A 27,214-nucleotide genomic window follows, 5' to 3' on the forward strand; every position below is an offset into this window, starting at 1 on the left:
CACTGCTGCTGGGCGGGAAGGAAGCACCTCACCATGGCAGTCCCAGGCTCCCAACCACCATGGCAGTACCCAGACTTGCTGCCAGGCTGGTGGTGGCAGCAAGCCTCCCCACCCTAGAATTCTGCCAGCCTGCAAGGGGAAACCTAGTGTTTCTGGCATTTTTCTCCTTAAAAGGAGAAAATCTGCATCTTTCTCTTTAAAATGAGGAAAATCTGTGTTTTCCACCTTAAAATGAGAAAATATGCATTTTCCTGCATTTTTCCGTGGCGAATGGAAAATATAGATCCGTGGCGATGAGATGTCAGAAAGCACTGTGAGAATATCTTGATCAAATAGAGCAGATGTATATTAGGCTTGTGTGAATAGGGAACTATTTGACTCGGATTCAGATTTGGCCAATTCAGAGGACAGTGATTCGGATCACTGTCCTGATCAGCTTCAGAAGATTCAGTGCTGATTTGGAGAGATTCAGTGATTTTGGATTGGCCAGGGAGAGGCAGGCACTTCCAGGCAGCTGCAGATTCTCCTGCAGCTCCTCTGGCTGTGCCTGCCTCTTCCCAAGGGGGGGAAGCCATAGGAGAAGCCCCCATGGCTGCCCTGCCCTGCCCAGCCCTATTCACTGCCCAGCCCCAGTCTAGTCCTGGCCCTTTAAAAAAAAAAAAAGGCATTGCACTCACCAGCTGCAGCAGCAATGATTGGGGCATCTGGGCGATCATGGCAGAGCCCTCTCCTCCCCCGCCTTGCACCCACATGGCAGCTGCCTCATGGCATGGGTGCAGCGCAGCTCGGTAGGGCACCGCACGCTGCCTGGGAGCCGGGGCTGAGTGGAGCTGGACTCCAGGTTTCATGGAGCCACCCCAGCTCCCAGAAAGCACGCTGTGCCCACGCCATGGGGCAGCTGCCACATGGGTGCCAGGCTGGAGGGAGGACAATTCCCATTGACCCCCACTGTCCTGTGCTATGCGGGAGGCTCTGCTAAGAGCGCCCAAAGGCCTCAATGGCCTCTGCCAGAGGTGGTGAGTGCGGGGCTTTTTTTATTTTATTTTTATTTGTTTATTTATTTTTTAAGTGCCAGGAGGGGGATGGGGCCAGTCAGGGCAACCATTGGGGCTTCTCCCACAGCTCCTTCGGCTGTGCCTGTGTCCGTCTCAACAAACCAGCTGGAGGCAGCTATCAGCTGCCTGTTTGGTCTATGGCTGAATCTCCGAAGAGGCCAAATCTTTTCCAAATTGCTTCGGATACTTCGAATGGATTCATAGCTTTTAATTGGTCTCCGATTTTGATTCAGATTCATAGATTTGGTCCCTGAATTGGGCTGGATCTTCTCCGAATCAAATCAGCTACCAGAGCTTCACACAGCTCTAATATATATGCAATGAGTTCTTTCCCCAAACAGTAGCCCAACAGAACTTGAACACAGAGATGAATGCATAACTGTATTCTTTTGGGCTGTTCTTTGTTGGACTGTTAGAGGTATCCTGTGTAAAGCCAAACTGGGTATAGTGGTGTATCCTTTTTAAAAACGTCTAAACTAAATTTGGCCTAAATGGCCACAAATTCATGTAGAGAGAAAATCTAGGTCTTGTCCTTCACTAAAAAGCTGGAACACCGGATAAAATGTAATACCTTGAGGCAGAGCAAGAGCAGAATTGTTGGCTAATGGTGTGAGTGAACCTAGCAGCAGGATTAAAACTGATTACAAGATAGGGAGCTTAATTTAATTGTGGGAATGGCTAGAGTTTGAGAAGTGAGGTCGAGACCAGAGACATGCCATGTTTGGTAAGGACAAAGTATGGTTCACTATTAAACTTGAAAATAATATTTAAAAAACACCCTTGTGTGGAAGACTGGTATTTAGTAACTGCAAAACAACTTCTACACTTCATTTTGTGTGCCCAACTGTTGCTTAGGAAAGGATTGGTTCAAAAAGAGGAATTGACTTAACTATCCATAAAAGGAACAATAGAGCAAGTTTCCAAAGTGCATAAAGTAAATGGGGCAGATAGTACTCAAGCTTACCACAGCAATCCTAGCAATATTAATAGGAAGGAAGGAAGCAAGTTTTGATTGCTGACTGTGCTTTTAATAGAGGAACAGTATTGGCATTAAATGTAGGTATAAGGGAAAGCTGGCCTGACTAGATGAGCAGAGACAGATGGTCAAGATGGCACAATGACTTAATAACTTGGTGCCTGCACTATAGTGTCATAGTGCTGATATTGCTTTACTTTGACAAAGAGGTCCATAGGGAACTACATGGGGTTGGGAAGTTGTGAAACAGTCTTACTTGCCCTGTAGCAAAGTGGGTATGCAGGTGTGTAGGAACATATGCACATACCAGAAGTCTTGGGAAAACAATACATTACATGCATCTGAGGTGGTTATAAGAACTTGAGATAAGTTTCTTAAGTTTAGTTTACTCTTTAAATCTTCTCCCTATTAAAAAAATACCTTAAGGAATAGAGCATCCTTTATGTCGTCTCCATTTTGTCTACAAAGCCTTAAGATTCATTCATGTGGACTGAATGGAAATTCTTCTCCAAAGCCCTATTTCTGATTGACTAGGAAAGTTTTCCTTTTACTTTTAACCAGACTTGCTTATAATCACATTGATGCAAATAGTTCATCAAAAGTGAATCATTTATCTGGGGGAAGCCCATATTTTAAGGCTGAAATAGCAAAAAAATGTAATCCTTCAAGCACGTGTTTGGGATAGGCTCTTTCAGTTTCCTTAGTACTAACATGTTGGACAGCATGAGTGTAACACGTCTCTTCACAACATAGGCCTATGTCTTTCTGTATCTCAGGGCTTTCCAAATTAACGTACATCACCAGACTCCTTTCCTTGTAAATTCAAAGCAATGATAGAGACTAGTGGACTTAATGGGCTGTCTGATTCTTCCCTTTTCTTGGAGAACTGAAAAAAATCTGCCTGGTATAGGATTGCATCTGGTCCACTTGAAGTCAATGCTACTTCCAGTTAATGATGTTCTTCATTTGACTCGCACGATGAGATTTTTGTGGAACATTACATAGAGACAGCATAATGAATCATTCTGTAGCCTAAGTGTAAATTGATTTTCTACAGGCATCCAAATTCCAGATTTCCTCTCTTCCTGGATACTTTTAGGAATTCGGGGATTACCAATTAACGTCTGGAGTACAAAGTTGGCTTCAATCCATATTATTACTCATATTGCCCCACATCCACATGCAGCTGTGCTCTGCTTCGGACAGCTTTTGCTGTATTTCACATGTGAAAGTGTGGAATGACTTGGATGCAACCGTTCCTCTTTAAAATCACAGCTTCAGCACTTTTTAGTTGATTTTAATTGTACATATGGAAAACCAGAGTGAATTTCTGTAGTTAGTCCACAAAGCTGAAATCAGTTGCCAAGAAGTGCTTATAGAAAAATTAAAGTTCTCCTACTCCTGCTGACTGGCATTTCTGACTTCATAGATCACAGTCTACTATTGGCTTTGTAGTAGATAGATTTTTTTTTTTTCTGGGTCCCAGAAAACAGAATCCATTAACTTCTTGTCCTTTTGCACTACCATTTGTTTAAGGAAAGGTCTTGGCTGACATGAGACTGTTTCATTTCCCTTCATTAGAAATATTTTTCAAGGAGCACATAGGTCTCAAGTTCTCTATTGAGGGCTTCACAACATGAACGACACGTGCCCCCAGTGGCTGGAGGGGCATGGCTGTCCTGGCGGTGGTGGGAGCATGGTGGCAGTAAGTGCGGAGCTCCCACAGACACCGCTGGTTCTGTCGATGGCGGGTGGAGGTGGGGGTGAGCACCGACCAGGGGTCAGCGACCACCCGCAGGCACCACTAACACTGTTGGCAGTGCCTTTTTATAGGGGGTGCACCACCATGCTCTGGTGCACCCGTGCGCACCCCCTACATGTCACTCCTGCTTGGCAACATCCTCCTAATTAGTAGAAATGATTAGGTATGACTGAGGGTGCAGACAGAAGTAATTTTTTATACCTTTCCAAATGAAACAGGCCTGAAAATGTTTCAGAAAAGGAGCATTTCAGCTACGGGAAATATGCATAGCCCTGGACCATTTAAGAATTGTCACAGCTCAATCTCTCCAGCCAGGGGAACACTCATGGGGTGAAGGATGTCTCTGAAGGAGGGTAGGGGCATAGCAGCAGGGACTCTCCAGCTCCTTGCCCTGGGATTCCTGAGACTGCAACTTTCCATCCCCAATCCCCTCTGCCTCTTTATTCCCCCTCTCTGGCATGGAGAGTTAGAGTAGTTTGGAGCTGGAGAGCCCAGCATTGGCAATGGGCCCCCAGGTGTTTGTGCAACTGGAACCAGGGGGTGATAGCTAGTGGCTGCATGCTCTGGCAGTCTTATCAGTGAGCCCGCAAGACTGCCCCCTCTGCTTGCCCTCCTTTTCCTATGGAGCAGGAGAGCAGAGCACTCTGGGATTCTGAAGGACCTATGGGTCCTCTGTCCCTCATGCACACATACCAAGAACTGAAATGCCTCAAAATAGTACCTTAGTACCTCATTTCAGGAAGTACTACTCTGAAGTATTTCAGATGCTTTTGGAATATTTCAGAGAGCATGTATATTTGTACAGCTGCCCTTCAAAACACTTCAAAGCAGTAGTAAACTATTGTAGATCATGTCGTTTCTGATACTGTTATGCTGATCCCTTCTGAATCAAAGGTGGATTAGTAATGAGAGCGAGAACCTGAAATGTGGTAGTACAATACATCTCTCCTTCATTACTGCTTTTAATTGCAGTAGTACAATGTGGTATGTTGGCCTTCTTTCTTAGAATTGCGTAGCTTGAAACTAGCTTTCAGCTAGTTTCCACTCTTGGCACTAACATGGAACAGTGTTGAATATGTCTCTTCATTCAAGGAACAGATGTTAAACTTGTTTCCTGGGGGCTGAGTGGAGCCTTAATGATTTTTAATAGTGGGTGGGCAAACAATGAGTAAAGTAAAAATTGTGTCCACTTCTTTGAAGCTCTTAATATTGTGTGCAGAATCTTTCTATGTATGTTCTTCTTTTCTAATTCCATCTGGTCTTAACATCCTTGAAAAATTACTTCTGCGCAAGGTTGGCAACTACCCACCTATTTCCTTTTACAATATCTGTCTTCTGAGGTTGAGAGCTCAGAAATTCTTGGAGATTGCTCAAGGAGGAGAGGTTAATGTTTTAAAACTTGTGCATGAAGTAGTTTTAGTCCCCGTAAGGTTACAGACTACTGAGAATTCTGTGTGGTAGAGCTTAATGGCCAAGAAAACTATAGAAATAGAGGAGTTAATAGCTGTACTTTAAAATTTCCATCTGTTACCTTTTATTTAAGATAAATAGAAACTCTACATCTTTCAGCTGGATATTTAATTGTTCTTTTAGAGATCAAGTTAATCCGTCTTGTAGCAGTAAAACTGTGGTTTTAGTACAGCTTTTACAAATGGATTGAAGTTATACTAGGACAAGTGTAGTCATTTTATGTTGGTGCTAATTGTATGCAGGTATCTCCTCTTGAATGGATTTTTCTTAGCTTTCTTTGGCAACAGCTTCCTTTGAAAGTTATAAGAAACAAAGCCATAAAAATGTAAAAGATACAAGTTTGATATAGTCTTCAGAAAAACATGTTTGTTTTATTCTTCATTGTGTTATCCAACATAAAAGGAGTCCAGTATGGGTTTAAGTGACTGACTGTATAAACTGGAGAGAAGGCTGTATAAACTGGAGAAGAAGGTTGTTCTATGTCAAATAAAAATATGTATATGGAAGGCAGCAAGCTTAAGGAGGAACTGAACCATCTTGCCAACTAAAATCTGAACATCAAACTTGGGATTTTTTTTGGTTCCTGTAGTACCAGTTTCAATTCTGAAAAAACAGAATTTTTATATAAAAATATAGGTAGGGAATATGTAAGCTCATAGCTAAATTTGTATTTATGAGAATGGGGCTTGCATAGCAAATTTGTTGTCTTGCCCAAGGAAGAGAATCCTGGTCCCTTTTAGATTGCTGTCCTGGCTTATATGTTGCCTTAAATAAGAGAAAAAAGTACTTAAATTGCCTGGTAGACTTGAGTAAAGCAAATTGGCAAATGATTGTATAAAGTGTGATAACATGCAGAATTCTGAAAAGGGAACAGGAGAAATTTGATAAAGATTGCAGCCCCAAAAGAAAATTTAGTGCTAAGCATACCTGTTTGATGGTATTAAAATGTTAAGTGGGTAACATTTAACAGTTCCAGAGCTGTGTTCCGGAAGACTGTCCTCTGTCTGACTATTGTTTTTCAATGGTGTATAATTATTTGGCTGACTATATTAAAAATGTATTAAGATTTAGTAATTTTGAAAGTCAGGATTTACACAACGACAATAAATGAAAGTTTGATATCAAATGGCAGTTCTGAGATGCATTTACTTGCTATTTATTATGTGTGTACATATTCTCTAGAAATATTTCCAGTCTATAAGAATTCATTGTGCAGTATAGAATCTGCAGGGCCAGGCACTTGGTTTTAAGGATACTGCTACTTAATCAGAACTTGTTTTGTGAACTACGTTTGTTTGCTCTAAAATCATGGTTGAGGGGAAAACCCTGTCGTAGTTTGGAAGCCTTTATGAAATGTAACGGTATGATTCTGGGATTGCTTTTTGAATACAGTCCCTTTTCTTAGTCTCTCGGTACGCTGTAAGAGAAATAAGAACATTCCTGAAAAATTGTACACACTGAAAGTGTGCTATCCATTTACATGCTGCTTAGGATCATGTGAAGTTCATTAATAGCTAATTACAGGAAAATGCCATATAGGTTTTAAGGTCATTGTAACCAGAGCTTTCCTGTGTGCTGTGACTTCAAAATTCCAAGCACTGCTCCACAGCCAAAGCTTTTGTTGAGAAGTTAAAAAAAAAAAATCTCTAATGGTGATTAACCTTGATTCTTTTTACTTTGAGGTTGTCTGTAGAGACTGCAGAGAACCTAAAAGCAATATCGCCAAGGGTGACTATTTTCTCTCGTTCAGTGAAGGCAGTCACCTTGTGCGTTTGTCTCACCAGCCTATCCCTGCTTTCCAAAAGTTTCAATTACTTGTACCACTCCCTAAATTCCCACCTCTTCTGAGTGATTGGACCCAAGGTTGTTAACAAGTTAAAAGTAACAGATGTGTGAAACTGAGTTCAGTGTCAACATAGAATCCAAGTCTTTTGGATTAACATTTGTTTTCTAGAATAACCAAATGTAACCCCCCCCCCCCCACACACACACACACACACACTGAACTGTGGAAACTAAATTCAGCTATAAAAGAACTTGCAGCTTGCATAGTCATGGTTCTCCTTGCTGGGGACTACAGTAGACTTTGATTATATTCTAATTGAGCTGGCTGGAGACAACTACTGGTTTGGTAACTGTCAAGGTAGCTTTCAAGGTGAACTTAAACTTTGCTTGTAGTGGAGAAATTGATATCACATCTATCAGTACAGTTCTTCATTCTCGTCTCATAAGATCTTTTCATGTTCTTGGAAAGCTGAATTTTATTGCCTTCCTTTCCTTATACAACCAGAAGCAGTATTTGGAGCAAAACAGATGCTTCCCTTTTACATTTTAGACTTATTTTTATGCTCTTTGTTACAGGTGTTGGATTGGATTGAAAATCATGGGGAAGCTTTCCTTAGCAAACACACCGGGGTAGGAAAATCTTTACATCGCGCTCGAGCTTTGCAGAAACGTCATGAAGACTTTGAAGAAGTAGCACAGGTAAATGTTTCAACCCACAACGTGTTGACCAATTGTGCTGTTGTTGCTTAAGGATGTTAACACTTTATTTTTTTTTAAACTAAACTCGTTTGATCTTCTGGTCAGAGAAACAGGCCTTCCTGTATCATGGAAATTGAAGTCTTTAAGCATTAACTAAACTAAAACTATTTTAGTTGTGCATAGGTTTTCATTTCCTTTTTAGTTGCATTTCTCCCTTGAAGAATAAAGTGGGAGAACTACTGTAAAAGAAGGGAAAAAGATGCATGTAAGAAGCCTAAAAACTTAACTTTCTAATGAAATAGAACCTGGTTACTTTGCAAGTTTGGGTTCCTAATTCCCCGGTGAAAATAAGCATTTGAAATAATTGGGGAGGTACAGAGCCATATAGCAAATAACTGCAGGACAGCTGATACATTCCTGTAGTGTGGAGAAGTGGTGCTCTTAAAAGCAGAAGCTGCAGCAAACATCTCAGGGGCCGCCTCCTTAATTCAGCAGCCCACCAGGGAGTAAGTGGGTTGCAAATAACAAAGATATGAACATTGCAGTTTCTTGATTGCATCAGTTCTTCTGCATCATAGTGTGCTAGTGTGAAAAGATGGAAACAATCACATAAGAAAACAAAAGCCTCAACAGAGCCTATGATAAACCCATCCTTCAATATAATCAATTAAAACACTTTGGGAAGTGAGGTGTTCAACCAGTTGGTTGAACCTGGCACATCCATGTCAAGTAAAACATTAAACAACAGATATTTCTGACAATGGCAATAAAATAAAATTAAGAAATACAAGGTGGCAGTGAGGCCTTAAAGTGTAGGCTCTCAAATTTAGGTAACAGCCTGTGGATGTGCTGGAAACAATGTCTCAGGGCTGTTTCAAGAGCCAGGAAACCAGAAGCTGTAGAAACTCCAGCTCCCAGATTACTCAGTAGCTAGGCAGCTGAGGAGTGGAGGAGCTAGAGGTGGCATGAAACCAGGCTGACCGGCCAGCTGGCCATCCTCTTTTTCTTGTTTCTCTCAGAACTCTCGGTGGAATTGATGTATCCACACAAAATATTCTTCCTGTCAAATGAGCAAAACTCTTGTGTTGGGGAAGCTTCCATGCAGCTCTACCATCAAATGTGATTGGCAATAAAATTTACAAAACAATGTACTTTTTCTTCAGAGCTTTTAGGAAAATTAACTGTGTGGAAAAATAAATAAATAAAATTTGAGAGGAAACTTAGAGATGTGAAATGGTTAAACTGCTGCAACCTTATGTATGCCTAGTATTAACATAGGAAATAAGTAATGCTCAACTAGTGATCATTGTGTACCCCTTAATGTGTATTTAAGAGGCTTGGAAGAATGTATTGCGCTGATCCGTCTTAAAAGGAATGGACTTTTAATTTAAAGAGTCGCTTGTCTCTTGAAGATGTGGAGGGAAGGCTAAGTACCCCTCCCCCCAAAAAAGGGGGGCATGTAAAAATGTGAACTGCATTGATTCGTGCATCGTTACCTGATAGTTGGTTTTAACAACACCATTGGAATGGTCAACGCACACAGTTTGCAGGGGGATTATCTAACTTACTTTGTTTGCTAAGGAAACTTCAGTTACTGTGCAACTTCATGATTCTCTAGTAAACTCATAAAAGCTATATTCAGACAACCAGACTACTCTGGGGAAATAATAGAATCAAAAGTAAAGAATCAGTGATGAGTATGAATGGATTTATCAAAGGCTGCACTGAGGACTGATATGTTGCATGTGTGAGAATGGGGATTTGTTACAATGAGTTCCAGTTATATGTTTTATGGAGCTAATAGTTCCAAGATGCTTTAGTCCTGTACATAAATCCTGGATTCCCTAAAAATATCTATTGTTTCACTAATGACAACCTGATTTTCTTCCCCTATGCTCAGAGTAGCTGCATTGTGGACCAGAGCAACTAGAATTTGATCTTCTAAGACACCAGAGATGAAGTCCATACATTTTCATACTTTGATATTTGCATACAAATGAGCCTAAAATATAATTAAAGAGAGATGACAGAATGAGAATACTTGGAGGATGTTAACACCTTGTAGGAGGAGGGAAGTATACAAGGCGTAATGGGAGTACTCTAGGTATAATGTAAATGAACAAAGGGAAACTTTTTAAGCCAAAATATAAATAAACATTTCCTAAAGCTAAATTGTACTAGATTGCAAAATAATCCCTTCTGGGAGTGGGTGGTGTCTCTGTTGCCTGAGACATTCAAAGCTAGACAGGACAAAGTACTTAAATATACAGCGGAGAGCTATTTTTTCACTGACAGAAGAGTAAATTAGATGATCTAATATGCCTTTTTTCATCACAAATTTCTGATTCTGCAGTGGCTGCCAAAACAGGGCACACGCTTGCAACTTTTCCTGTAGCCTAAAGCTGAACATAAGTAGACAATAAAAATATACACCCTGTCTTTGAGTATTTAAACCCAAGTATTGTTTTAATCCTTCAGGAAAAGGCAATATAAGAACCTGTTTCATAGCACTACAGACATCAGCCATTGCTAACAATGTCTATCAAATGGATGATTATTTCCAGCAAAGGACCAGCCCTTGAGTCTACTCACCTGCCTGCTTTTTTATCTCTTGAAGCCTGCTATACAAAAAAACACTTTTTTGGGGGACCTTTTTATAGGTGGTGCACCACCACGCGCAAGGGGTGCACGTGCACCCCCTACGCGCCGCACCTGTCAGGAGTCAAATGTAGACTCCCGTGTAGCACCAATGTACAGCGACCTGAAGAATGAAACGACATTTTAAATAGCAGCTGGGTCATTTGATGTCAGCCTTTTTTTTACCAGTCTTTTCCTTCCCTTTGCCTGATATTGGCCATTAGAGAAGAGCAGGGTTTTTGAAGCATTGGGTAAATGAACCAAGTGTAGAACTAAGTTCAATTGACTCCTGCATTGGCAACACGTAGGAGCTGCACCTGAGTATACATACACCCCCTGAGCTTGGCAGTGCACCCCCTGCAAAAAGCACTGCTGGTGGTGCCTGCAGCCGGTCTCTGCTCCCCCCTTTCCCCCTCACCACCAACACTGCTGTGGCTGCCTGCAGGAGCTTGACCCTTGCAGCCGCCACGCTCCCACTGCTGGCACCCCACCAGTGCCTGTGGGAGCTTGCTGTGTCCCCCCAGCCTCTGGAGGGGGCACACGGTGTTCATGGAATCCTGTAGTTTTAATTCAACCAGCACCAACATATAAGCCCTTATTATGAAGCACTGTTTTCTCAGCTTCTCCATTAGTAAGAATGGAAATGATTCCTCTATTGTTTTTCAATGACTTCATGCTCCCTAGAGCTGGACTTCGTGTTCACATAGTGCTGAACTGGCCAAGTACTTAAAAATCCTGTAACTAGTGGGATTCAGTAGGCCTCAAGTTTTGTTTTGTTTTGTGTTTTGTTTTGTTTTGTTTTTCTGCTGTACTTGTACAGCTTCTGTGGACTTTGTTAACTAACGTTCTTAGTATAAAAGAAAGGGTCTATTTTCTTCCCTATGTTGTAAGGTCTGATGTGAGGTGTCTTTTTCCCAGGCACCTTTTCTACTTTTCAGGCAAAATGATTCAGTTCAGTGTGGAGCACTTCAAAATAATAAGTTTGCTAGGTTTAATCAAAACCCTCATGACAGCCTTTTGCATAGCTTTGCAGAAATGGATGGCAGCTTCAACTATGAAGGAAACTTCAGGCTCACGTTTAAATATTGTGGTCACCAGAGGCCATAGGAAAGCATTTACACAAATGTTAACTATGTATGTTAAAATATGTAAGCTGTCCCATTCTTTGCAATTAAGTGATCCTGCAGTCTCTCACTGGAAATGTGGTTATTCTAGAACTATGGGTAGGAATGTAGGTAGTGTGTGGGGTGAATGTTTTTAAATAATGAGACTACTAGATATCAAAATTACTGCTCTAAGGAACAGGAGGTTGTATTAAAAGCAAAACAGTCTTCCTATAACTCTCTTCCTTCTGTTGTCTTCCAATTGTCTATTGTAGAAGGGGTTGCTGACTGGGTACTGGCAGTCTGGTTTGTGAAAGACTAGAATGAAAGACTTCCCTTCCCCAGACTGCAACTCTCACAAATTTCATGCACGTTAATAGTGTGTGAAGGAATATTCTACTAAGTGTGAGAGCTTACTATTTTGCTGTTTGCTCTTTGCAGATGTTGTATGGAATCCCTTCAAAAGTAACTTTCAACTATTACATTCAACTAGGTCATTTCCCAGTTGGTGGAAAGATGAATCTGATAGATGGAGGAAGCTCTTGGAATACTAAAAAAAAAGATAATACAGTTTTAACAAGATAAATAATTAAGTCAGTCAAATCTGGGAGTTGCCCTTGAGTTCCTTCACAGTTGCTAGCATCCCTAAAGGTTATCAGTTTGAGAATTGAACTACTTTGGTTTTTATATTTGAGTTTTGATTATAGCACTTAAAACATGAACATTTAATCAGAAGGGGTTCTGAACTGTCATGTTTTGAGCTGCTGGTGTGGAACTAAGTAATAAATTCTGTTACCTAGAAGGAGTGCATTTTTCTTGAGGTAGAAGACCTGAGACACAGACAGCCTCTGATTAGGGTTGAAGAGCTGGTGGTAATACATCTGGCAAGGAACTGGAAATGTGTAATTGTAAAGGTAGTCCCCATTTGCTTTGTGAGCCACCATAACTTGGTTATACTACATGCATTACAAAAACTAACCAATTTGGGCTCTGCAGGGTGTTGCATCCAATTCAAGAACCTGTGTTCGGTTTGTAGGACATGTATGCCTTCATTAAAGTGTTCATGTGATGACATTTGATTATTTATGGAATAACAGAAGGCAGGACAGAAAAAGTGAGGAAAAAGGCCATGTTTTTCAAAGAAATATTGAGGCAGGCACTACGATTAATCTAAACAGGCATAAAGACAGGCAAACACAAACATCACAGATATAATATGAAAGTGTGTTAAGATGATTTTCAAGTGCTTTCAGTCGATAACAGGGGTGTAGATTGTAGCTGTGTTGGTCTAAGGGCATAGGCAGACAAGCTTCTTTTGGTGAATCTGATATCTTTTATTAGACTAACTTAAATAGTTGGGGGAAAAATTTTAAGCAAGCTTTCGAGTTTAAAAACCCTTTGTCAGGCTGCGGAAGCTTCTGCAGTTGGTGTGTGCTCTTTCTGGATGGAATGAAAACAATCAATAACAGTTTTCAAGCAAGAAATCCAAAGCAATTTTATACACACCTGTAAACTAAACATGAGATTACTCTTCTTCTCAAATTAACTCAAATCCAAGTTTGTACATGGAGAAGCACAGCAATATAAATAACTTTTGCAAGACTTACCCAGTAACTGTCAGAGCCAGGGTAGAAACATGATTTCTGCACATGATTTAAGCAGGTTTGGAGTAGAAACTGTTGTGGATATTGTAATGACTGACAGAGATGTTTTATTTTTATGGCATTCTATCAACAAAAAACCTACTACCAGTTAAACTGGCAAAATAGGGCATCACACTGATGTTTCAGAGAATGAGATTAGCCTGATATTGACATAAGCTGTTTCCCCAAATTTGTAGTGTCTACCATAGGAAGGTTTACTTGTACGACCAGTAAAGCTCCTGGGTAGTCTAGGCCTCATCACTACTTGTGAGAGAGGACATCAAGTTCTCCTATTGTTAGAAATACTAAACCCTGCAATCTTGTGCCAATTCCCTCAAGGCAACAAGTCATTGATTAACAAATTATTTTAAATATATAGCATGTGGAAAGTCTATATAGCATATGGTTGAAGCTGAGAGGACTATGTGAAGTAAAATTGCTACTTCAATGTTTTGGTTCGAGTGTAGAAACTTGCTCTAAAAGTTTTCTTTCTTGGATGGTAGTTTTTGTGCTCTGATTTGAGCTCCTCTTATTTATTTTTTAAACTGCTGATGTCTATCTTATTTTTCAAAAAGCGTAGATCAGCATTCTCTCTCCCCCCAAACCCTCCCTCCTCCTATGCTACCAGTACTTGCCTCACTTGCTCCCTCTCTGAAATTATTCAGGCATTAGCACCTGAACTTTTTACAGGTTCTTACCTGGAGTTAAATAGCTTGCAACTGTTGTAATTGTATATTGTAAGGAACCTAGAATTTATTGTAAATTCTTCTTACCTTGCTACTGCTGGTTAAATGGAATATTGCCTAATTGCAGTAGTAAAGTAGGATTTAAACCTTTTTTGTCTTTTGCAAAGGACTTAAAAAAAAAAAACTTTCTTCCTGCCTCTCATCCTGTTTATCCTGGTCTGTTAAATAGCTTTTAAAAATGATAATTTATAAGTTATTGGACCATAAAGCTGTTCAGTGGGGTTTTGGGACTAGTCTGAAAAGGAATAGACCAGGTCCTGAATCTGTTATAAAAGAGGCAGACATCGATGTCCTTACATTTTTTTTATATACCACTGAAATAATTCCCATCCTACTAGCATCCTCAGGAAAAAGTAATCAGATCTTAGTGTTACTGTGAAACTGAAGCCAAGTTAAGCAGGCATTGGTAGATGTTGTCTTTGTACTAGTAATTGGCTGTAGGCTAAAAAACATGACAGTGTACTGCTCTATAGAGTGAAGTGACAGCTGATATAGATGGATATTCTCTTTCCTCCAGTGTAACAGACATGGTCAGAGGATTTCAGTAAAGTATGTACTGTAATGATGACAAGGCTACTAACATGACATTTCAGAAACCTATTATTTAACGGCTTCTTTTTTTCCAGTTGGATTCCAACCAAGGGCAATGCTATTACAACTTAAAACTGTGTTTTCAGTCAGTGTTGACTTAAACATATTTAACTCAACAAAACTGTTTCTTACTGTTCTGCAGAATACATATACCAATGCAGATAAATTACTTGAAGCAGCTGAGCAACTGGCTCAGACAGGGGAGTGTGACCCAGAAGAGATTTATCAGGCTGCCCATCAGCTTGAAGACCGGATACAGGACTTTGTTCGGCGTGTGGAGCAACGCAAGATCCTGCTGGATATGTCTGTGTCTTTTCACACTCACGTTAAAGAGGTAATTTCCATGACAAAACACGGAAAACTATGGGAGACATAAAACGGAAGCTGTCCATTGTCACCCTATAACATTTTTGCAATCAGATAAGTGAACCCCAACTATATGGAGAGTTTTTAGTTGAGACTGAGCTGTGCTTTTCTAGTTTTATTTTAAGTACAGTGTTTGGTTGTTCCATGTTTTCCTAGTCCCTCACATATTTCTCAGTAGATGTAATAGCCTGTTGTTGGCTTATAGTAACACTTGATGGCTTTCTCTGAGTTCATGCCCCTTTTAACTTAAGTGCTGTATAGAGTTTTTTAAAAGGTGCAGTTTCTTTTCTGGTGACATTTGTGGTTGAGAGGGAAGAAGTAGTTCAGAGGTCAGTTGATTTACTGAAGGTGAGTTGCAATTTATGTTTGGATTCTCAGTTGAGAGCCCTCTCCAAATCCCAAATCCCTTCCATTTCACTTGAATGCTATACCAGTAGCAGAAGGAATTCTCCTTGATTTCTTTCAAAAACAGAATTGGAAGAAACAATAACAGCAGTAGGTATTGGCCTATCAGCAGCGCTGGCCTCGGCTCCCCCACCCCGTCTGGTCCTTGGTGTGTCTTCGGAATCATGGCGGCGCTCCCCCCACGCTTGGAGCACTGATTCACTGTTTCCGTCAGCCAATCAGAGTGCAAATAAAGTGTTACAGATGGCTGGACAGACAGACTTCGGCTTTTATAATATTAGAATAGCGAATTCATTTTATTATTATAATTTTGGTCCTTGACTTTTTGACTTTGGAGCCAGATTCATGCTTTTGAGAAGGATAGTAGCCAAAGTGCTCTGTTCTGCAAAATACTTTACTCGATAGGCATATTTTGATATGTGCATGTCTGATGCTTCTACCAATTCCCCAAGGCTAATAGTCTGCAAACATATTCACTATTACATTTCTTCATAACTCTACACCATAAATACATGTTGCTCAACTAGTGGTTTCAGTATTTCTACCTTATTATATCTCTATTGTTCTTCTCATCCTCCTCCCTTCTCTCTCCCCCCACTATTCTTACCTTATTGCCAAATGACGAAAATCTTTCAAATTAAGCTTACCTTTATATTTCTCATAATTGTGCTGTACTGCTGCTTTGTTTCATGTTCCTCTAATACCTACTGCTGCTTATCCACCATTAATGCAGCAGAGAAATGGCAGCCTTGGTCAAATGCCAAAAAAGTTCTTACTGCTATTTTTATTCTGTTTATTTCTGCATTATCTATTTTTGTTAGCTTCAGGAAGAAGGGCTGAAAAGGGCTATACTCTGCATCAGTAGATGCAATAGATATGGGAGAATAAGAGATGGGAGATGCAGAGGAAGGGGAAGAAGTGATTGAGAAAGGACAGACTTACTGGTGATTCGTGCATTAGGAATCCTGGTGAGCCTGTCCAGATGTGTAGTGCTTATGTTCCCCTACATGCTATTAGACTATTTGATGTAAAACCTTCCTATCTTGATTTATTTACTCTTTGGAATAATTTGGCTTGTTCTGCATTTGCAATGGTACACAGTTATTTTGGTAGAAGCCTGTGGCTGTCTTTTTCAAGTTCTTCCATAATATGCTCCAGCAGACCTGGAAGAAAAAACTAAGTAGAACCAGACAAGAACTAACTCTTTGTTTCTATCTCATGCAACTTTATCTATTACAGTTTTGAGTAAACTTGTCCTATGTGATATTATTTTGGGGGTCAACTTGCAGTGGATGTAGTCTTTCTGGACTTCAGAAAAGCCTTCAACACTGTCTCTCACCCCATTCTCATTAAAAAAATTAGGCAACTGTGGTGTCAATCCCTACATGGTCAGATTGGTCGCCACTTGACTGGAGTGCCCTACCCAGAGAGTGGTGGTGGACGGTTCTGTTCCGACCTGGAAGGATGTGGGCAGTGGGGTTCCGCAAGGCTCAGTCCTCGGGCCTGCACTGTTCAACATCTGCGACTTGGATGAGGGGGTGAATAGCACCTTGTTCAAATTCGCAGATGACACTAAGATGTGGGGGAGGTGGGCACGCTAGAAGGGAGGGACAAGCTGCAGTCAGATCTGGACAGGTTACAGGGGTGGGTGGATGAGAATAGGATAGGTTACAACACTGACAAGTGCAAGGTACTGCACCTGGGGAGGAAAAACCAGCAGCACACCAACAGGCTGGGGAACTCCCCTCTCACCAGCACATAGGCAGAAAAGGATCTTGGAGTCATTATTGACTCAAAGATGAACATGGGCCGCCAATGTGGGGATGCAGTCAGAAAGGCTAACCGCAGCTTGTCATCCATCCACAGATGCATCTCAAGTAGGTCCAAGGAGGTGATCCTCCCCCTCTATGCAAGCTTGGTCAGGCCCCAGTTGGAGTACTGCATCCAGTTCTGGGCACCGCTCTTCAGGAGGGATGTGGACAACATCGAGAGGGTCCAGAGGAGGGCCACTCACATGATCAGGGCAGCAGGACAGGTCCTATGAGGATAGGCTATGGGATCTGAACCTGTTCAGCCTCCACAAGAGAAGGCTGAGAGGGGATCTGGTGGCTGTCTATAAACTGGCCAAGGGAGACCAGCAGGCAATGGGTGAGTCCCTGTTCCCCTGAGCACTACCGGGAGTAACAAGGAACAACGGCCATAAGCTGACAGAGAGCAGATTCAGGCTGGATATCAGGAGGCACTACTTCACAGTCAGGGCGGCTAGGATCTGGAACCAACTTCCTAGGGAAGTGGTGCTCGCTTCTACCCTGGGGGTCTTTAAGAGGAGGCTAGATAGACACCTTGCCGGGGTCGTCTGACCCCAGCATTCTTTCCTGCCTGTGGCAGGGGTCGGACTTGATGATCTGCTCAGGTCCCTTCCGACCCTACTAACTGAAACTTGAAATGCAAAGAAATAGTAAATTCAAAATTGGAGGTAAATGATTGCTGGGTCTGTACTGCTGCTGTTCTTTCACTTTGTTCATTTGCTCAGATGACAACACTCCCAATTCAGTGGCATCTTGCTTGTTTGGAATGCTGTGTGTGGAATGCTGAGATGGTCCTGCAAAACAGCTGACAAATAAAAACGAAGCAACTCAAAATACCATCTTAGTTATGGTGGTAGGAGGGATAGATTTCTCCTGCAGGACACTTGTTAAGAATCAGGATTATAATAATATATGTTCGTAAGCATGCCTTTTTTTTTGCCCTAGGGCAGCAGTTCCCATGCTGACAAATTGTACACCACCAATGTGAAACAATACAACCTTAAGTACCACTGGCAAATTTGTGTCATATAAAGTAATTATAATCTGTTAACGCATACCTCTGACAGGTTGTCTGTGTACCAATGGTGGTACGTGTAGCACAGATTGGGAGCTGCTGCCCTAGGGTGTGGACAGGCACAAGAATTAATGTTTCAAAGGCCTTAAAAGATGTACGCAGTTGTACAGATGTACATGCCCATTAAACATTTCAAAAGTGGCTGAAACACCCAAAATACTACCTCTTTATATACTATTTTGGAGCTTTTCACTTTTGGTTACTTGTACGTGGGGAGAGCACACGGGAGCCAGATTAGAGCTGCATTCAGATCTGGGATTAAAGCCATGCTTATCCCCAACCCTCTTTGCCAGACTCTTGCGCCAAAATCAGAGCTGAACCATCCAGCCCTTTCTTCTCTACCCCTTCCCTCTTAAGCAGAGAGAAGAGAGGTTCACGGGATTTGGGAGCACCCAGTGCCCACCCCCCCCAACTCTGCCTATGTTTCCTCTCCTGTTCGCTGCTCTACCCTCACTGCTGCCTCCCATCGCTATGCTACAGGTTGCTGCAGGCTAGTCTAGTGCCCTGTGCCTGGTGCTAGAGCAAGCTGCAGCATTTTAAACGCCGGGAACAATACAGCCTTCATTCACTGGCTATGACATTTCCTTTTTTTGAAATGTTTCCAGGTGCATTTCACTTGAAAAGGTTTCAGTTGTTACATCTACCCCTAGTCTGCATTTCAGTTGCATAAAAAACGTATTTAAAAGTGGCTAGGGCAAGAAGAGTCTGTACAAATGTAGCTGGTGATCAAGCAACATGTTGACGAATTCATTCTTTAGTAAAAAGATAGTATTATGCTTGCCTTCCCCCAGCATTGGATGAGGGTTATTGTTCTTGGTTTTTTTTTTAATGTACTTCTATTTTCCCTGCTTCTACAAAACAAACTGTCTATTTAACAGTGGGAGTTTTCTTTTGGGGTCAGCCATATTGGTCTGGGGCTATATGATAGACTTTTTGGTTTGAGTTGATGTCTTTTATTAGACCAATTTGGAGGTGGGTTGATGTTTCTAGCAAGCTTTCAGATAACACAGTATCCTTTTTCAAGCTAAGTGGAGTATAGAAGGGACTGACACCCCTGCGTATGCTGGGGAATCTGTCAGTAGTCTATGCAAAATACTCTGTTAAACAATGACAAATTATTTTCAGTGAGGGATAGGGAATAGTTTGTGGTTTCAATTTTTTTATTTGATTTTTTTTTTTTAAGTCTTTTGAATCTTTGCCTCTTGTTTAATTACGCGTGGCCCTAATATCCAGATTGCTTTCCAGTGTTTGAACTCTTCTCTTTGTAAGCACTGTAAGTTGCTAATTTTGGCAGCACGGATTTTCTGCAACAACTTCTGTTTTGTAGCCATTTCTCCTCTTCCTGAGTCACCTTCCTGCCCTATTCTTTAGTTACTCACCATTTCCCATTACCTGTTGCTTGTCCTTTTTGCTTTCGTTATGACCCTGCCTTTCTGCTTCATGCTCTAGTTCCTACTCTGTCTCTTTCTGTTTGTCTCTTACTACTTGATTTGTCTTTCTCATGTACTCCTATTCCTTCATGTTTGTCTTTCCGTGACATACAACTTCCCCTGATCCCCTGAGCTTTTTTTACTGTTCTTTGCTGTTCACATTCACTTTTTCCTCCCTACATTTTCCAAAGGCAATGCTATCAAAAGATTTCCCACCCTGCTGGTAACCACTTCCTATAACAAGGTGTATCATTAGTGGCTCAGTGAGCATATAACATTTCAGCATTTGTCAGCAATTATAACAGTGGAGTCTGGCATTAATTATGTTTATACTAAGTACACAATTCATCATGCATTTTCATTTCCAAGGCAAAGCCTGAGGTCATTGGTACAGATAAAGTATACTGGAAATTAAAATATAGAAGAAAAATAACTAAATTGAAATTTTATATCTCAGTGTGTATTCTGACACGTTATTACCAGTGCCAATATTGAACTTAGGTGCAGACAAGCCATGAGAAATGTCAGTGCAGAAATTAAATTGAATAATCTATGCACCTGAAACTGGACAGCATGCAAGCATCAGTATTGGTACACAAAATGTTCTTAGGAGGTATTCTCCCTGTGGCATTGTGCAGGCCTGTTTTCATCATTACGATGAAGTACCAAAATTCATCATTGATGCTTTATAAATGAGTTTTCCTCCAAGCTGTTGATTTCACATCTGTTTTTTTTGGGGGGAGGGGTTGGTTTGTTTGTTTGTTTGTTTGGTCTTGTGCTAGCATTTCATGATTTGGGGGAAACATTCACATTTTGAGAGCAGCACACTAATAATTCAGGAAAGTTGTTAACAGGATTGGTCGTTTTGCCTGAGGGTTTTGTGAACAAGTGGGAGGCAGAATTCACTGACCATATCCCAAGGTGACCTTTAGCAGCAGATGAAATAAAAGAAAGCTTTTCTTTTGGGTGCAGAAACATGTTTGAATGATGAATATATGCTTCTGCCTGCACCTTTGAACTGTTCCACAAACCTACACACCAAATGTCTCCCTTGTCAGCCAGAAGATGGAAAATTGGAATAATGGCGAAGCCAGGTGTTTGTAGCCAAGCCAGAGTACAGCGATCTTCTCAATAACTGTAAAGTCAGATGTTGGAACCTAGATGAGAGCAGAGCGTATATGAGAGGATTGTGGATTCCTAAACATTTTCCTTTAGCATTTTACAGGGAATATTTGTTGAATATTCTGTCAAGTTATTTTAGGAGTTTCAAGCAGTTTATCTCCTTTTTAGAGGTTTCTGAATACCTTTTCCTTGTTACCTTACTCAAATGTAAATCTGCCATGTCATCCATGTAAATAAAACTGGTTGAACTGAAACCATGAGAAGCAAGGAATAGCCATAAAGGGCTCTTAATAGTAGCTGTTGTTTGGCATGCATACATGTGTGTTAACTAGAAGACTTACTCTTGGTTAGTGCAGAACTAAAAAATGAAAGCTGTAACATATTTACAATGGCAATGAATGAGAAGCATCCTGCACAGTGACTGATATAATGGGAGCATGGCTAACTGAACCAAATGCAGCATTTCTGAGTTGATTACTGAAGCAATTGCTAAAGTTTTGAAAAGAGAGAGAATCTGTATACCCGTCATATACGAGTCAGGTGTCTGTGAAATTTTTGGGTTTTTTACTTAAAGAAACATGAATTTCAGATTTTTTTATACTTCACTGTTTATCACCAAAATGAGTATCCAGATCAGCAGGTGTCTCACTTGGGGAACTGGACAAACTTAACTGGAGAAGCATCATCAAACATTTTAAAAGAAGCATCATCAAACAATTGAAAGAAATAAGGCTGGAGTATTGGAGCTGCCAAAACTATGAGAGCCAAAGGATTTTTTTCAGTTTTTTTTTCTTGGGAAGAAGGCAGGGATGGTTGTTTCATTGGACCAACCATAGATGTTGGACAAGCTGCACAAAGATCCCTTTTTCAGATCTGGAAAAGAAGCAGACACAAGCTAATATTTATTAAATAACATAAAATAGAAAGATACCACCACATCTGCTTATAGTGCCCACTGTACCAACCTAAAAACAGTCTTTACAAAGCATGAACATGCAGTAGAGGGCGAGAGATCTTTGAACAAATCACCCAAATTATTCTCAGTAGGCTACTATAATGCAAAAGAAATCCCCCACTGACTGCATATCCCTGGTTGCCCCATACCATCGTACACTGGAATTTAAAAGAAGCATCATCAAACAATTAAAGCCTATACTTGAGAGGATAGGACCTTGAGAGAGATTCCCAGACTAGGGACAGACATTCAAAAAGCCTGAGCCTGAATTGATTCAATCTTTGCTGGTTAGTCTTGTGCGGGCCGGGAGCGGTCCGAGGCCCTCGGGGGCGCATGGTGGGCTGTGGCCAGCAGCCCGGACACACCGGGTTGGGGAATGCAGGCCGGCGGACTAGAATTAGGCACGGACGCTTAGCGGTTGATTTTAGATTATTTTACTTACACCGAAGATGGTCGCGGTGCAGGCAGGAAAACTTGCTTGAGTTGCGGTTACAGACAGAAAAGAGGAGAGGCAGACTAGAGTTCCTTCCACACGAACCTTCTAGCCCAATCCGGTTGAAGGCTCTAAACTGCGAGCCCGTCGTGTCAACCGAAGAAAATAACTCAAAGCAGAGAGCTCTGAATACACTCACACGAAGTTTGCTAGGGTCCGTGGAACTTGTGTGCAAGGAGGGGTACATCGAGGGATCAGGCGGCGACGGGGAGAGGCCAGAGGTTGATCAGACCCCTATAGCCTTCTTGAGATACACGCTGGGTTCGATAGGCTCCGCAGCACTTAGAGATCTTCACAAGATGTGAAGTTCTCCTCCTCCAGATGGTTGTGGAGTCCTCCAACTTGGGTGGAAACCGCTCAAGCCTCTTATACGGCTAGCAAGCCAATTGCTAGCCGCCACGTGGGAATAATTTAGAACTGGCCAATAGCGGGGAACAAATTTGCATGCGAATGGTGGGAACTCCTTGCACCGTGCATTTCTCTTTTGCAACCTAGAAATGCACCCTGCAAAGAAATCTACGAGTGGCGGGAAATAATTTAGCAGTGCCGAAGCGCACACAAACAATCACACCCTTGGGTTGTGACAAGTCTAACCTGCAAAGCTTGAACTCATTTGGAATTGAACAGACATTCCCTTTTCATTCCAGAAATGTAGGCACATGCCTGCAGTGGCTCAGGCTAGAAGCCAGGGGGAGCTAGAGCAGCACCCCCCCCCCCACTTAAACTGGTTTATGTGTAATATCTGTCCGTAGCCCCAGTGTCTCTGCTGCTGTCTTTCAAACAGTCTCCAAACCTTGCCAAACTCATCAGACATGCGCTCCCCTCTGATCAGCACACACTAAATGGGTCAAACACTGGCTCAGCAACAACCTGTGAATATCTCTACTACCACTGTAATCAGCATCCCTCACAACAAAACCAGTAGAATCCATGGATTCTTATATGTGTCGATCTCAGAACATGGTACATATCATCTCATGCACCAGATGGAAGTATGTGGGTGAAAGTCGAAAAAAGCTATGCTCCAGAATGAGGGGTCATTGGAACAAGATGGGCAGACATGCAGTCACTAGGAGAAGAATACTTTTTTTTCCACAAAACAGCCACTCCCTTTCTGACCTCATGCTGCTTATCCTCAAGGATACTCTACAAAATGCCTTCAAAAGGTTGGCCTGGAAAAAGAAATTAATAACTTTACTGGGCACTAAAGCAGTGGACTGAATACTGACAGTAATCGTTTATGGGCCTTTTCAGTCTACTTAAGGTCTCTACCTGCCTCTTTGCATTCCATAGATAATGATGACTTCTTTTTCAAGGTTTTGTGCTTCTACTTTTATTAGGTTATCCACTCAACTTCATTTATCTCATTTTGAAGCTAATTCTGATCACTTCTCTTTGTTCCTATTTCACAGCCATCCTTCACTCCTTAAGTAACTGCTTTTATTTATATGGCATTAAACAGAAAACATGTTATTTAGCTTAGCCTGTTTGCTTCTTTCTCATACCTGAAGAAGTGATCAATAGATCATCTGTTCCCCCAGCAGTACGCTTCTATGAGAACTCGAAGATCTGCACACCTTGCTCAAATTTCAGCTCAAATTTATTTGCATCTAAGCGAAATTTAGGACTAAATTTGGATTAACCTTTACTGTAATTGGCTAAGCACTAGAACATTTTGTGGCTAGTGTGGTTTGGTTCCAACTTTATTTTGTACCGCATTGTGGTGAAATACCCTTTTCACGTCTGATCTTTTCAGGTTAGGCCCCTGGAAGCAACTCTACATTGTATCTTTTCAGGTTAGGTTCTTGGAGACCAATTTGCAGATTGTAGCTTACTTCTAAGAGGCCTTGATGTCGTTGAGCTGCTCTTCGTGGTTTGCCAGTACAGGTGTTTCATTGCTTTGACAATGTTGTGAAACCACATGTTTCCCTGTTTCGGCGGCTCAGTAGCAACCGTGTAGTTAAAACACTTGGGTTTCAGTTTTGTCATTTTTGTGCTTTGATTCTGTACTTTCAGCAAAACTGTAGATATGGGTATCACATCCCTTTCTTTTTGTGAATTTTAACACATTTTGTTAAAATAACTTTTGAATGTCCCACAGGCACCAAGGAAGTTTAAACATCTGCATCATGAATATGAGGGGGTTCAGAGGAAAATTCCATTTGATCAGGAATAATATTCCTAAAATGGTCAGGATGACTAAGGTGAATTTACACTTTAGAGCTCATAACTGCTGTTGGCACAGATGCAACGGTGTTGCTAATTCTGGTAGCATTAGGCATAGCGACTGTTTTTAAGCACCATCTATTCTATAGGTTAACATAAATCCTATAACTAAGATATGATGAAAAATCAAACGAGAAAGACCAGTCGTTTTACATATGTAACTACAATAAAATATAAATTCTAGACCATACCACATAACAAATGTGCAATAATAATACTTCTATAACACTCGTTTAAAACAACAAGCTCAAACTAATAATACACTAGTTCTGTTAAATCGTTGATGAATAATTGAAGTCCATTTAGGAATTAAATATTGATGCAACAGGTTTTGAAGCTGAATAATAAGAAAAGTTAAAACAGCTAGTAATAATAGTGAAAGGCATGTGGTGGAGTTGCTCAATACTTCAAAATGGTTACACTGAGATAAGACTGATCATGAGTATTTATCGTAGCTTGATAATGGTCGTTGATTTTATGGAGACTCAATGATATCTTTGACAATAGGGATAAATTCCTCTTAGAAAAAGAGAGTCTAATTCTAAGTTCAATGTAAGCTCCTCTGATCAACAAAATCCAAAGTCAATCTCCTGCTGTCCACAGAAGATGTACAACTCTGCTAGTGATCTTCGCAGAATTATCTAAGTTAGTAACAATAGCATTACAAGTTGCAGCAAATAATGGATAAAACCAATTGGCAATGTCTACAAAAGCTTGTTGCCATGTAGGAATATAGCGAATTTTTGGTGGATTTGCACGGAATTGATCTAACTGATATTTTAAAATACAGCTATCATTAATTCAGATTTGAAGTTGATTGTCAGTCATTTGCATTTGTCTCATAGTATGGTTTGAGTTAACAAGCGATCTAATTGCTGTAACAATATTTGTAAAGCAAAATTTTCATAATCATTGAGTTGGACTGGATAATGTGTTTCACATTCCGAGACATATAAATATGTTCCTGAAGAATTTAACAAATATCTGCCATTGATCTGTACACACTAATTTTGTTTACAAACAATTGTCTGATTGTGAAACTGATAAATACCATAGGTAGTTCTGTTTGTAAATTCTATTTGACATGGAATAACTTCTTGAATCACTAATGCCTTATTTAAGAACTGTACTGACTTTCTTACACAGTTCTGAAAATTTAATCTGTCATCGTTTTCACACTGCTCACTAGTTTTATTTAAGCATACTACAAATACTGGGCTAGTTATTAAAGTAGGTATAAGCTTTTTACATACTATTGTTGTAGGAAGTGCACATCGTGTGGTAATTACGGATTTTGATTCTTCTATCTGCCCTAATGGTGGACTGCAAAATTCTAACTGTGATAGTCCTGTTTCACTAAATACATGAGCTAAAAAACGCTTTCTAATGGTAGAATTTATAAGGACTTCTGTAAATTTATGAGTTAAAAGAAAATTGGATAAGGCTTTTGTAGTGGCATGAGTAAGATTTAAATGATGTAAAGAAACCTTCACGTGTTGAGACACTAAATTTTCTAAATTATCTGTATGAGTTACAATGGTACGTAATAATTTCGTATTTAGTATATCTTCCTGTGACTGGAATTCTTGCTCTAGACAACGTCTGTTACGAGTTTTATAACAATTAATGGTTAAAGTAATTTTCCATGGTGGATCAATAGTAGCTGGGTAACATTCAGTAATTTGGTATACAGGTTGCATGCATCCGATTGGTTAATACTGCAAATAAAAGTAATGTGTGTAATTGAATATAATTATTACAAATAGAGGTGTTTAATTTGTTAAAACATGTAATATTACAGTTTTCTGTTGGATCAAGCCAACTGCTGTTTGGTATTAAGAATAAATGTCTTTCTTGTTTAGTAATATAAGATGGGTTTAATGTGAAAACTTGAATTCTTGCTGATGCGTGAAGCTTCTTGCTGTCAATAATAGAATGATTTTCTATTATCTAAGGTGAGCTTCGTTTGGAACTATTCCAATAGGCGTTAATGCCAGGATAACCACATTGATAAACATTGAGGCCATCTTGGGCAGTATAGAAACATACTACAAATGGGTGTGATATAGTTTTTGAACGTTTCCATGTTTTAATGCCATATAATGGCTGGGTATCATGTAAAAAATGATCTGTTCTGTCAGTAAAATTTGCAACTTGCCAATTAACTGGATAAGGTGAACACCAACAAGATACTAACTTATCGAGACTAAAATCAAACTATGGACGACCATTTTCATCAGTGTCATTATCTAAGTTGAGCAAATTTTGGGTCCAGTTCTAATATTGAAATGACCATATACCAACTAAGTTATTTTTATGAGGGAAACTTGTTTTTTTTACAAAATAGCCTGGACAGGCATATAAATGCCAGGGAAGCGCTAAACTTTTTCCAGTAATGTTATGTAAATTGCAAGTATTGTTAATCATTAATTTGGTCCAGTTTCCTTTATATGACAAATATACATTTTGTAATTTAGACGTATTATAGACTTTCACTTGACCTTTATTGCAATTACAATAAACCCAAATTTCACAGTCATAGATTGTACTACAATTATCTACCCATCTTGATCCTCAATTAGAATGTGTTTGGTTAAGTAGCACTACTGGCTTCTCATAGGAATGGTTGCATTGACATCACAGGTAGGTGATGAGTTTTCTTGGGTGACATCAATCAAAATGAATCTGAAAAATATAAAAGGAAGACTCACTTCTCATTACCTTTGACTTCGACACCATGAAATTGGAACTGTATATTCTCGCCCATCATGAAATTTTATTTTCACCATACTTGGATTCAACAGGGCCTGAACCGTAGCAGGTTTAGGTTCTGGATTGTTAGGCCATTTAACTAAGACAGGGTCGCT

At 40.4% G+C, this 27,214-nt stretch overlaps 1 protein-coding gene across 5 annotated transcripts in view; it reads left to right on the forward strand.

The window, feature by feature from the left end:
- The window catches only part of TRIO (trio Rho guanine nucleotide exchange factor), a 533,872-nt gene that overhangs the window by 300,946 nt on the left and 205,712 nt on the right, over window positions 1–27,214 (forward strand). For all 5 annotated transcript variants that reach the window (XM_019483906.2, XM_006266316.4, XM_014593806.3 and 2 more), the window contains 2 exons: window positions 7,625–7,747; window positions 14,610–14,801. In XM_019483906.2, the coding sequence (XP_019339451.1) occupies window positions 7,625–7,747; window positions 14,610–14,801 (315 nt within the window). The remainder of the gene's footprint in view (window positions 1–7,624; window positions 7,748–14,609; window positions 14,802–27,214) is intronic.

The sequence above is a fragment of the Alligator mississippiensis genome, chromosome 5, assembly GCF_030867095.1.
Source record: "Alligator mississippiensis isolate rAllMis1 chromosome 5, rAllMis1, whole genome shotgun sequence".
Taxonomy (NCBI): Eukaryota; Metazoa; Chordata; order Crocodylia; family Alligatoridae; genus Alligator; species Alligator mississippiensis.